The 14,264-nt window shown below is 34.4% G+C and overlaps 1 protein-coding gene across 1 annotated transcript in view; it reads right to left on the bottom strand.

Annotated features, from left to right (window-relative positions):
* RTKN2 (rhotekin 2) overlaps positions 1–14,264 on the bottom strand; it is a 79,738-nt gene that overhangs the window by 41,162 nt on the left and 24,312 nt on the right. The window contains exons 4-6 of the mRNA XM_061197983.1: positions 5,840–5,893; positions 4,467–4,584; positions 1,904–2,098 (exon numbers count right to left, since the gene is read on the bottom strand). Coding sequence (XP_061053966.1) covers positions 1,904–2,098; positions 4,467–4,584; positions 5,840–5,893 — 367 coding nt within the window. The remainder of the gene's footprint in view (positions 1–1,903; positions 2,099–4,466; positions 4,585–5,839; positions 5,894–14,264) is intronic.

Below are 14,264 nucleotides of genomic sequence, written 5' to 3'. Positions count from 1 at the left end.
GTAGTTATCAAAATATTTTAAAATTTGGTGATATAGTAACATATGTCTAATGTATCAATGGACTGAATAACAAGACAATGCACTTAAAATACAGGCAATTTAAAATTAGGTTTTATTTTCCAAAAGACATATCAGTGTGAAGGTTGTTGTTTCTTAGCTTGAATAAAAACACTAAACTTTGAAAAAAAAAAAAAAAATAAAAATAAAAATAAATGCAGAACTTCCCTGGTGGCGCAGTGGTTAAGAATCCGCCTGCCAATGCAGGAGACGTGGGTTAGAGCCCCGGTCCGGGAAGATCCCACATGCCGTGGAGCAACTAAGCCCACGCGCCACAACTACTGAGCCTGTGCTCTAGAGCCCACGAGCCACAACTACTGAAGCGCGCGCACCTAGAGCCCGTGCTCCGCAACAAGAGAAGCCACCGCAATGAGAAGCCTGTGCACCGCAACGAAGAGTAGCCCCTGCTCTCTGCAACTAGAGGAAGCCTGTGCGCAACAACAAAGACCCAGCGCAGCCAAAAATAAATAAATAAATAATTTTTTTAAAAAAAGAGAGAAAAGAATCAAGATAAAATATAAATAAATAAAGGACAAATTTAGAAAGTCACCAAATTATAACCCCTAATGAAATAATGAATGACCTGCAATGACCTGCAATAGCTGCTAACACCATTAGATAAAAGATTGATAGGGAACTTTATAATGGATGGATCAGGCTGACAACACCTGAACCCACTGATCAGTTTTAACATGAGTAAAAGTGAGACAAGACCTCCAAATGGGATACAGTAGAAAGTACACTGTCCTAAAAGAGAACCTGAAACTAATCAGTCCTCTAGATCTGACTACAAGTTGTAGGAAACACAGGGGATAGAAAAAGATGTTTAAAAAGACCACAAAGATGTAATCAGATAAATTCAAAATATGGGAAATCTATAAGATCTGGTTTCTTCAATAAATAATGGCAAGGAAAAAAGTAGATGGGAAATTGTTAAAGATTAAAAGAAACTTAAAAGACTCACCTAAATGCAATGTTGTAGACCTTGTTTGCGTCTTGACTTGCACAGATCAGAAGAGAACTTCCTCAGAATTGGGGCAATTTGAACACAGACTGGACATCAGATGATATTCAGAACTTATTTTTTATTTTGTTAGATGTGATAATGGTAATGTGGTTTTGTTACAAAGAAATAAAATATTTTAAAAAATCTTTAAGACTAATGCATGACACATGCAGAAATCCAATTAGTAGACTGATATGTAGCAAACAACTTAACATGTAGATAGTCCCTTTTCAAGAAATATAATTCATCTTTCTGCTAGATACTGGAATTCCAAATCACTAAAAGCACACTGGCACCCAACTTTCTACTTTCTTTTTTTTAATTAATTAATTTATTTATTTATTTTTGGCTGCGTTGGGTCTTCGTTGCTGCACGCGGGCTTTCTCTAGTTGCGGCGAGCAGGGGCTACTCTTTGTTGCGGTGCGCGGGCTTCTCATTGCGGTGGCTTCTCTTGCTTCAGAGCACAGGTTCTAGGTGCACGGGCTTCAGTAGTTTTGGCTTGGGGGCTCTAAAGCACAGGCTCAGTAGTTGTGGCACATGGGCTTAGTTGCTCTGCGGCATGTGGGATCTTCCCGGGACCAGAGCTCGAACCCGTGTCCCCTGCATTGGCAGGCAGATTCTTAACCACTGCACCACCAGGGAAGCCCAAACTTTCTACGTTCAAAGGAAGGTATTAAGGATAACTCAGCTGGGTAAATGTCAGACAACCAAGTTATATTCCTGCCTCAGGATGTTTTTTCCCATTTAAAATGTGAAGATATTCTCCATATACAATACTTTAAAATGTCACAAATACATAATTATACTGTATCGCTGTAAATATTGTATTAGAAAACTTACTAAATAGCAGAACTGAAGGACAAGCACATTTCATGATCTTCTTGAAGCACTGAACTTATTTTCTTCCCTGTAGCTTTGCTTATAGATGTCTTCAGTTTCTTAGCTAATTTTTTTGGTGTGTTGGTTATAGAAGAGTCTTCTGTACAGCAACTATATACTTCCACCTTTATCTGAAAGTCTGGCCCTGCTTCATTACTAAAAACAAGGACAATCATAATGTTAGAAATTTAACTCAGTAGAAAATAAAATAACATCCTGTGATGTTTTCATAACGTTTAAAAGCAGCATTTGGAACAGGATTATGTTAATGTATGTTAATGAGATAGAATATCCCTGTGTTTATTTAGTATCTAAATGACCTGAGAGAGTCACTGCAACTTCTAGAGCTACCAGCTTCTAAAGTAGGGCAATCTTAACTCAATTTAACCAATATTTACGGGCAAATTATTTAAAGGAAAAGAATAAAATGCCCTGGTCATTTTGTTGCCAATGCTATTTCTCCTTTTCATTCCTATAATATAGCTGTTTTTAAGGTATTTACATTATATGTATGATTTCCTGAAATCACGACTCCTCCAAAGGAAAAAGATTTGAAAACAAAAAACGCAAAGAAAATGAAAAGAAACAGAAGGTTTCTTCTGCTGAAACCTTTAGTTTTCATGCCTTTTTCACAAAGAGGCACAGTCCACTCAACACCGTGCTCCTCCTCCCCGCTCCACCTTTGTACCTAATAACTCTAAAATAACGTTCCACTATTTAGTTGTACAGGAGAAAACAAACAAAACAATGAATATAAAGAGATATATTTCAAGGCGTGAACTCCTTGAGGGGGAGTGATGTCTTGGTAATCTTTGTATTCTTAATCTAGCATAAAAGATACTCAGTATGTATTTATTAAACCAATATGCAGAAAATCTGCAATGCCAAGATTGGCTTTGCTCTTTCTCAGACACAGTGAACTATCTTTACTATAAACGATTGTGGTGATGTTACTAACAGTAAAATATACTTCAGATTGCAAAGGAGGTCCATCAGCAGTAGATGTTGTCTGCAGAGGACAATCCATCAGCCCCAGAGATTTTAAAAATGCAGCATAGACTTTTTAAGATTTAAATAGCCAAACTATAGTTTGAATAAATCCAAGGAATAACTTCCAAATATTTTTATAGTTTATTATTTGGCAACTCTGAAACATACAGTATTCCTGGTAATGACTAACAAATGTCAATATTTAGAGAAAAACCAGAGATTCATAAATATTGAATACTTATTAAAACAATCATAACAAAAAGCACATTTTAAAATAACATTTAGAACATCTGTGAGCAGTTATTTTTAGAACAATTTAAAATATTTACAGAATTAAAAAAAAATTATAAATCATGAGTTGTCTTCCCAAGTAACTTGCATTGTTCTTTCTGTGAAAAAAATTATGATTTTTGTCTTTGTGGTAAAAACAAACAATAGCAAAGTGATGTGAAGAAAAGAGTCCATTAACAGGATGATTCTGGCAGGAAAAGATGCACAAGTAATAGCTGATAATGGAAATAAGTATATTTAGATAAATAATAAATATTTATTTTTAAGTCTCAATTATGTAAACATTTGGCAATATTTGGGGCATCCTAAATAAATTCCTTTGGTTCAATAGAGCTTATAAGATGGCCTGCACTACTGCTGATAACTCAGAAGAATGTATTATATTTTTCTGTGCTGTACAATTACTTATGGGACACTGAACCAAAGCCACAAAACATGGTTTGCAATAGTTTTTTTAATGCTACATGAGTGGCAAAACTAGTACTTTCAATCTCAACTGTATATAGCTCCATAGCTAAAGATGGAAAAAACATGTATATTGATTTTAATAGTTAAGTAGTTATTAATATTTGGATACAAAGATACTGTCTTTGAAACCCTGTAAGAAATACAAATCACATACTGATTTAGGCCAATAGAAAAAAAGGCCAGGAAAAACTTATGTTATGTTATGTTAGTTAAAAATAATTTCTATGGCTACCTGAGGAGTTCTTTCTGGTTCTATATTATGACCACAATAAAATGAGCCTGTAAAAGAGCAGGGGCAATAAAAACAGCCCTGAGGATCACCCAATGTTTTATTGTTTTGGAGTGAAAACATGAAAGAAGTGCACCGTAAGAAAAAGAACATCTCAAAATTTTACTAAAGTACTTTGCCTATGGTACATATTTCAGAACTGTCTTATAAAGTTGTTATACTATTTTGGTATTTCTGTAACCAAATCTCCTATATGAGATGTAAGAACCTCTTTTATGCCCAAATTCACTCTACATAAAATAATGTTATAATGAGATTCCACTGGATTCATAGTGTTACTACTAATATTACATGATTTCCACTGTATTTTACAATGGAAAAATCTCAAATGCAGAAATGGGCTTATTTTGAATAATGCAATGTTCAAAATCAATTTAAACATTTAAAGATTTTAATGCTTCAAAAATAATCCAATAAATTTGCCTTCCTTTGAAAAAGGTGGAATTTTAGATTCTTTTCATTCAATGAAGATTAAAAAATACTTACAATATGGTCACATTTTCAAAACATATATCTGTGATTGTTTTATCCACAATCACCATGTCAGTATCAAAAACTTCAGCTCCCATTTTGAATAAACAAAAAATGGCATAGTGCTGTGATCCTAGAGAAGAAAAACAACATAACACAATGATTCATGTGATGAATCATGCCTATATTATGTTAAAATCTGCTTGAAAATGAAAATAATTAGCCTAAATATTTGCTAATAGATTCTTATTTTCATACATTGTACACTGTAATCCTTTAACTTTTTATAGAGACTGTTTTGCCAATATATATTAATAGCTTGCCCAACTAAAGCACAACAATTAAAGTAGGGAGTATCAAAAAATAAAGTTAAAAATATAGGCCTCTCAGCAGCCTAAAGTAACCACCAAACTCATAAATTTTATTCCTAGAAAACTCTTTAAGCTTTAATTAATAGCAAATTTATTATTTTATGTATATACTATTACCCCTGTCATTTGGTTTCCAAGTATATTTTAAGAAAAATAAGTTTTCTATTATGAGAGGTTAGGAGCAAGCACATTAACAGCAAAACATTTTCCACCAAACTGAAAGGGAGGAAACCACAAAAACAATAAAAAGTAGACATGTGAACACAAAAACCATAGCTGCTGGGCCTTCTAATTTGATGATGTTTTTAAAAAGTATTAGGTGATTAAAGGACTGAAACCTCATTACTGAGAAAATGTACCTCTTCAGAAAAACTTAACTCTCTACTGTAATCAGAATGATGTACTTAATACCTGCATGTATTCCTTTGTAAAGTAATTTATATTTCCTAATTGAATAACAAATATACTAACCTGATTTTGAATTTTTCATATAAAACTAATTGTGCTCAATGTGATTCAGTTTTTGAAGTATGAGGAACAAAGCTATCACAACAGACAAGAAAGATAAAGGATTATCATATCTTTTCTGCTTTGCCTCTAACAGCTAGAAATCATCTGAGGTTAATTTCCATGACCCACAATGCATGGATTTGTTAAGACTATATGAAGCCATAAAATGCTGAAGGGGAAAACAATCAGATCAAGCTAAAAATCTTTTCCTCTTACATCCTGTTAAATAATCTGAAGTAAGAAAACAAGGCAGAAAGATCTCCAAGATCTCTGGTCAAATAATGTTGCCTTTACCATGACTCCTTAAATATTTCCTTTTATTGCACAATTCCCTTCTCTATTACCTGTTACTCACCATCCTTGCACAGGTTCCTATCAACAAGATTCTGCTTATTCTGTCAAATGACATCCATTTATTTCAGTGGGGAAGCAGTTTTTTCTCCTAATAATCTCAAATTTACTACATATTACAGAAAATATTTCAATTACAATTAAAATCATACATACGTTCTTTATTGCTGAAGTGATCAGAGTCTTTCCACATTAGTGGTATACGAATATCTATAGAGGAGGGGGAAAAGAAATGACAAGTAATAATTTTGGTAAATTTCATTTCTTAGAGTGAAATAAACCTCTGAATTCCATAATGGATTCTGACCATTAAAGCCAATATTTATTTATTATTTAAATATTCAAACACAATAATGTTTTCTCTTAAAAACAGCTTAGACTAGGAATATAAAATCTGTTATATTTATTTTACTAAAAAACCCCACCAACTACTACTCAAGAAATTAATTAAGACAGGTCTGTAATAAGCTTATGCCATAAAATTTTCTTTTCATGATTTATGTTTTTGAAATAGGTGAAATTTGGGTAACCTAGTGCTCAATTTCTATTTTGGGTAAGCAGTAGCAGCAAATGTAGTTAAATACATTTCAAAATCATAGAATAGTAGAGGTAGAAATGACTTTAGAACTTCTGTCCACTATGCAAACTTTAAAGATGAAGAAAATTAAGTTGTCTAAGATTGACTTGTCTAAGATCATTGGTTTCTGGGAGAGACCCAGCTCTTGACAAACAAATCCAAGATCTCTCCATTAAGAAGATTTAACTTGTCTACAAAAGAATTTGCAGATCTTTGTATATTCATGTTACAAACTGTAGCATTTTCCTTAAGAAAACTAAAAAGAGGAATGTATTACTTCTTTCAGGCCAAGAAAAGGGCGTACGTTCTAAAAGTGAGCTAAACATATTTCTCTCATTCACACATTCTTCAAACTCCAAAGTGACTGTGTTAACAATCTTTATTCCGGAAATTAATCTAGAGCTTTGACACAGTCAAAATTTTGCCTTCCTAGTTTTCTCCATTCTTCCCTTTACTTTTAATACTAGGTTAACATTATGTAGTAACAATATTCCTCTGACATTCTTATGCTATCTGCATAGTTTCAAAGTTAGAGGATTAAGGTATTACCAAATAGATTAAGATGTGTGATTACAGCATAACACAGCACAGTAGAAATCTCAATGATAAAGGGAAGTTAGTTTTAATTTTTAATTTTGTACTCAGTACAAAAACGATATCAAACCTTTCTGGAAAATTTCTGTTTAAGACATTTCCTTATTACACTTAGGAAGTTTATTTGCATATTTTTCATACCTATTAATTATGCCACTTTCAAATAATTATAAATCTTTCTGAACATAAGCTATTTGGCTACCTTTATGATGTGCTTCACTTTTAGATCCCATGATCTTTTGTCTACATTTTTATTTGTTTAGAATTCTAAGGTTCTTAGTGCCTATTTCCAATTTCCTTTCTAGAACATCTTTGTATTACTCCATCCCTACCCTGCCCAACCAGGTAGAAATGTATGAGTGCTCTTCCCACTGCTGCCTCAGCACTTTTGATAAAAATATGACTTATTGAGCTCTCCCCATGTGCCAAGCTAAACACTTTACATACATTTCATCCAACAATAATTTTTAAAATATATTTACTAATTTATGATTGTGTTTTCATTGTCATTTGTCTCAAAGTATTTTTTAATTCCCTCTTCGATTTCATCACCGACCCATTGGTTTTTTAGTACCATGTTGTTTAGTCTCCATGTAATTGTTTTTTCTTGTTTCTCTTTGTGTGGTTTATTTTCAGTTTCATGCTGTTGTACACAGAAAAGATGCTTGAAAAACTTTCTATCCTCTTAAATTTGCTGAGGCTTGTTTTGTGTCCTAGTATGTGGGTCTATCCTAGAGAGTGTTCCATGTGCACTTGAAAAGAATGTATATTCTGGATTTTTTGGATATAATGTCCTGAAAATATCAATTAAGTTTAAATGACTGTCAAAACACAACCATTCAAAATCTGTGGCATGCAGCAAAGGCAGTCCTGAGAGGGAAGTTCATAGCAATACAGGCCTTCCTCAAAAAACAAGAAAAATCTCAAATAAACAACCTAATCTACCACCTGAAAGAATTAGGAAAAAAAAGAACAAACTAAACCTAAAGTCAGCAGAAGGAAGAAAACAATAAAGATCAAAGAGGAAATAAATAAAATAGAGATTTAAAAACTATTTATAAAAACCAATAAAAACAAGAGCTGGTTTTTTGAAAGGGTAAAAAAAATGGACAAACCTCTAGTCAGGCTCACCAAGAAGAGAGAGGACCCAAATAAACAAAACAAGAAATGAAAGAGGAGAAGTAAGAATGGATACTGCAGAAATACAAAAAACCATAAGAGAACACTATGAACAATTATATGCCAACAAACTGAACAACCTAGAAGAAATGGACAAGTTTCTAAAAACATACAGCCCACCAAAATTGAATCAAGAATCAAGAAGAAATGGATAATTTGAACAGACCAATCACTAGAAGTGAAATAGAATCTCCAAAAAAAACCAAAACCAAAAACAAAAACTCCAGGGGCTTCCCTGGTGGTACAGTGGTTGAGAATCCGCCTGCCAACGCAGGGGACACGGGTTCAAGCCCTGGTCCGGGAAGATCCAACATGCTGCGGAGCAACTAAGCCCATGCGCCACAACTACTGAACCTGTGCTCTAGAGCCCACAAGCCACAACTACTGAGCCCGTGTGCCACAACTACTGAAGCCCACATGCCTAGAGCTCGTGTTCCGTGGCAAGAGAAGCCACCGCAATGAGAAGCCCGTGCACCACAACGAAGAGTAGCCCCCGCTCACCTCAACTAGGGAAAGCCTGCGCCCAGCAACGATGACCCAACGCAGCCAAAAATTTAACAAAAAAATAATTAATTAAACAAACAAACAAGAAAACAAAAACTCCCTGCAAAACAAAGTCCAGGACTGGATGGCTTCACTGTGGAATTCTACCAAACATACAAAGAACTCAGACCAATCCTTCTCAAACTATACCAAAACACTGAAGAGGAGGGAACACTCCCAAAGTTATTCTATGAAGCCACCATCACCCTGATATCAAAATCAGACAAAAGCACTATCGAAAAAGAAAATTACAGGCCCATATCTTTGATGAATACAGATGCAAAAATTCTCAACAAAATATTAGCAAACCAAATCCAACACCACATAAAAAAGATCATATGCCATGATCAAGTTGGATTTATCCCAGGGTCACAAGGATGGTTCAACATATGCAAATCAATCAATGTGATACACCACATCAACAAAAGAAAGGACAAAAACCACATGATTATATTGATAGATGCAAAAACAGCACTTGATAAAATTCAACATCCATTCATGATAAAAACTCTTACCAAAGTGAGTATAGAGGGAACATATCTCAACATAATAAAAGCTATTTATGGCAAACCTACAGCTGACATAATACTCAATGGTGAGAAGTTGAAAGCCTTCTCACTAAATTCTGGAACAAGACAAGGATGCCCAATCTAACCACTTTTTTTTTTTTTTTTGGTCACACCTCATAGTTTGTGGGATCTTAGTTCCCCAACCAGGGACTGAACCTGGGCCCACGGCAGTGAAAGCACAAAGTCTTAACCACTGGACCACCAGGGAATTCCTTCACCACTTCTATTCAACGTAGCATTGGAAGTCTAGCCACAGCAATCAGACAACAAAAAAAGAAATAAAATGTATCCAAATTGGAAGGCAATAGGTTACATTGTCATTATATGCAGATGACATGATAGTACATAGAAAGAACCCTAAAGACTCCACACAAAAACTATTAGAACTGATAAACAAATTCAGCAAGGTAGCAGGATACAAGATTAACATACAGAAATCTGTTGCATTTATTTATGATAACAGTGAAATACCAGAAAGGGAAAGTTAAAAAAAAATCACTTTTAAAATCACATCAAAAAAATAAAATATTTAGGAATAAACCTGACCAAGGAGGTGACATATGCTGAGAACTATAAAAACACTGATAAAGGAAATTAAAGATGATTTAAAGAAATGGAAAGATATACCATGCTCTTGGATTGGAAGAATTAATATTGTTAAAATGGCCATACTACCCAAAGCAATCTACAGAATTAATGCGATCCCTGTCACATTAACCCCTGTCACTTTATACCAAACTTGAATAATCCTAAAATTTATACAGAACCATAAAAGACCCAGAATTGCCAAAGCAATCCTGAGGAAAAAGAACAAAGCTAGAGGCATAATTCTCCCAGACTTCAGACAATACCTCAAAGCTACAGTAATCAAAACAGCGTGGACTGGCACAAAAACAGACATATGGATCAACAGAACAGAAAAAAGAGCCCAGAAATAAACCCACACACCAATGGTCAATTAATTATCAACAAAGGAGGCAAGAATATACAATGGAAAAAAGACAATCTCTTTGGCAAGTGATGTTGGGAAAGCTGGACAGCTACATGTAAATCAATGAAGTTAGAACACTCCCTCAACACCATACACAAAAACTCAAAATGGCTTAAAGACTTAAATATAAAACAGGATACCATAAAACTCCTAGAAGAGACCATAAGCAAAACATTCTCTGACATAAATCATACCAATGTTTTCTTAGGTCAGCCTCCCAAGGCAATAGAAATAAAAGCAAAAACAAACAAATGGGACCTAATCAAACTTAAAAGCTTTTGCACAGCAAAGGAAATCATAAACGAAGCGAAAAGACAATCTACGGACTGGGAGAAAGTACTGATATTTGTAAAAGATGCGATCCACGAGGCCTTAATTTCCAAAACATATAAACAGCTCATCCAACTCAGTAACAAAAAAAACAAACAAGTCAATCAAAAAATGGGCAGAAATCCTAAATAGACATTTCTCCAAAGAAGACATACAGATGGCCAACAGGCACATAAAGATGCTCAACATCACTATTTTTTAGAGAAATGCAAATCAATACTACAAAAATTACCTGACCAGTGAGGTACCATCTCATGCTGGTCAGGATGGCCATCGTTAAAAAGTCTACAAATAACAAATGCTGGAGCAGGTATGGAAAAAAGGGAACCCTCCTACACTGTTGGTGGGAATGTAAATTGGTGCAGCCACTGTGGAGAACAGTATGGAAGTTCCTCAAAAAGCTAAAAATAGAGTTGCCATGTGATCCAGCAATCCCACCCTGGCCATATATCCGGACGAAACTATAATTTGAAAAAATACATGCACACCAATGTTCATAGCAGCACTATTTACAACAGCCAAGACATGGAAGCAACCTAAATGCCCATCGACAGACGAATGGATAAAGAAGAGGTGCTACATAAATACAATGGAATACTACTCAGCCATAAAAAATGAAATAATGCCATTTGCAGCAATATGAATGGACCTAGATATTATCATACTGTGAGGCAAGTCAGAAAGAGAAAGACAAACACCATATGGTATCATTTATATTTGGGATCTAAAATTGACACGAACTTATTTACAAAACAGAAATAGACTCACAGACATAGAGAACAAACTTACGGTTACCAAAGGGGAAAGGGGGTGGGCGAGGGATAAATTAGGAGTTTGGGATTAGCAGATACAAGCTACTATATATAAAATAAACAACAGGTCTTACTGTTTAGCACAGGGAACTATACTCATATCTTGTAATAACCTATAATAGAGAAGAATATGAAATAGAATATATATACATACACACACATATATGTATAACTGAATCACTTTGCTGTATGCCAGAAAGTAACACAACATTGTAAACTGACTGTACTTCAATTAAATATACATATATTTACTAATTTAATAGTCAAGTGACAGGATTTAATTGTTTACATTTGCATTTTCTTTCCTTTTTTTAAATATTTATTTATTTATTTGGCTGCACCAGATCTTAGTTGCAGCATGCGGGATCTTCATTGCTGCATGTGGGATCTTTAGTTGTGGCATGTGGGATCTAGTTCCCTGACCAGGGATCGAAGGCAGGCCCCCTGTATTGGGAACATGGAGTCTTAGCCACTGGACATTTGCATTTTCTTGACTAAGAAAAATGTTAATAAACTTATTGGCCAGTTCAGTAAATATGTTTGTATCCATGGCCCATTTTTCTTTTTCTTTTTAAAAACATATTTATGGTTTGTACTTTTAAAAATTAATTATTTAGGGACTTCCCTGGTGGTGCAGTGATTAAGAATCTGCCTGCCAAGGCAGGGGACACGGGTTGGAGCCCTGGTCTAGGAAGATCCCACATGCCGTAGAGCAACTAAGCCCAGGCGCCAGAACTACTGAGCCTGCACTCCAGAGCCTGCGAGCCACAACTACTGAGCCCGTGCTCTAGAGCCTATGAACCACAACTACTGAGCCTGTGTGCCACAACTACTGAAGCCCGTGAGCCTAGAGCCCGTGCTCTGCAACGAGAAGCCCCCGCAATGAGAAGCCCATGCACGGCAACAACAAATAACCCCCGCTCGCCGCAACTAAAGAAAGCCCATGCGGCAATGAAGACCCAATGCAGCCCAAATAAATGAATAAATGAATGAATGAATGAACCTTAAAAAATTAATTATTTAATCTTTGTAAGATTTTTGAGTATGTGAGGTAAACATATAAATATTCTTCTTATAAAAACAGTTCCAGCTCCATTTATATATTTAATAGGCCTTCTCTTCTTCACTGATTGAATGATGCCATCTTTATCATATATGCCGTTCTGAGTAAGTGTCCTTTCCTTGGCTATATGCTTTATAGATCTAATTGAATCGTTATCTATCCTGATACCAATACCATACCATCATAACCATTGAAACTTTGTAATATACTTTACCATCTGTTAGAAACATATCCTTCCAAAAACATCTTATTCTCTCTTGCTAATTTCTTTAAGTAAATCTTAGAAATAATGTGTCAAAATTCCCCCTCCAATGTTTTATTAGAATTCTAGTATCCAAAGTAACTTGGGAACTGTTAACTTTACAATACACTATTTACATAGAGTAGCATAATACAGTTACCCTTATATTTTTATTAAGGTTATTCATGGGGTATTTAATGTTTTTGTTTTTTGCTGCTTTTATTGTAACTAGTTCTTGCTGGTGTTGAGAGCAGCTACAACTTTTTATGTATATATCTTGAATCTAGCCACTTTTACTGAATTCTTTATTAATTCAAACAATGTTTCAGTAAATTTCCTTATATTTTCTAGGTCTGCAATCTATTATCTTCAAATAGTACTCAATTTATCTATTTCTTTTCAGTAGTTTCATCTTTCATTCTTACTATTTTAGCTAAAATTTCTAAAACTCTGTTGTAATATTAATATAATAGACATTGCTATTTTGTTCTTGATTTTAATGGGATCACCTTTATTGTTTTATAATTATGACTTGGCTGATGTCCTGTCAAAGGGCCTGCTTCTTGCTTGACCAGAATTGCTGACTCACTGCATTTCACAACTGTTCTTTTTCACAACTATTCTTTTTCTAGTAGGGTGGTATTAACTATTTACACTATCTTGGAAGGAACATGGACCCTTACTTCCTTTGCTGTACAACCATGGCCTATTGGTCAGTCTTGCCCTTTCCCATGCCTAGCTATGTCAGATCCTCAAGAGGAGAAGATGGACATTTCTTATCTATTTCCCAGGTGGTCATGTACTGTTCAGATGGCAAAAGATGTGTAACTCATTAGCTACATTTTAAAATTCAGTCTCAAAGAGTAGAAATTCCTTCCAGCTTCTTGCAAATGGTTGACTCAGTTTTAATTTACAGTACTCTTACCTTTGTCGTTTTTAAAATGTCTTAATTGACACTTTAATGGTAAAGTGAAACAGCCATAATAGGATAGCTAACTTGATGCTATCAGGTCCTAGAAGTCTATCATTTTCAAAAGTGAAAACCGAGGTACTTTGTGAACTGATTTGGCTTTAGTCATCGAATTAGTAGTTAGTGAATAGGCTGAGACAATTACCATATGCAATTATTTGGTGTTGAGCAGAAACAATCGGGATAAACCTCAATTATTCTTTTTACTTTTATAAAGATCTGGCCAGTGAGTGGTGAAGCTAGAAATAGAAATCCCAGGTATCTCCTGGAAATCAATGTAATCTCAGAAACATTATGAAACTTTGTTGCAAATATGCATTTTGATCAAAACAAAAGTCACATTTTCATTCCCATGTCAAAAGAAAATGGATTTATAAAGGTGAATTAGTTTTTAATGTTCTTTGTTTTTATCTTTCACAAATATACAGACAAGATATAATTAACTCTAAGCAAAGATGTAAAGAAATTACATATGTATCCCATTTTCTGAGACTTTTGGCTCCTTAATTTAATTTAAAATTATCTTTTAAAAAGAAGAAACACATGCAGAAATAAGTTTAATTTCTATACTCGAGTATTCATGGTCAAGAAAATAGTTTTTTCTCTACTTTAAATGCTTTTATTTAAACACTCTTCTAAATGGAGAGTTAATGCTAATTTCATGATTGCTGCAGTCAATAAACTATTATGAAATGACAGTAGAGGCTAACTT

This window comes from Eubalaena glacialis, chromosome 1 (assembly GCF_028564815.1).
Source record: "Eubalaena glacialis isolate mEubGla1 chromosome 1, mEubGla1.1.hap2.+ XY, whole genome shotgun sequence".
Lineage (NCBI taxonomy): Eukaryota > Metazoa > Chordata > Mammalia > Artiodactyla > Balaenidae > Eubalaena > Eubalaena glacialis.
This window is presented reverse-complemented; position numbering and strand designations above follow the sequence as displayed.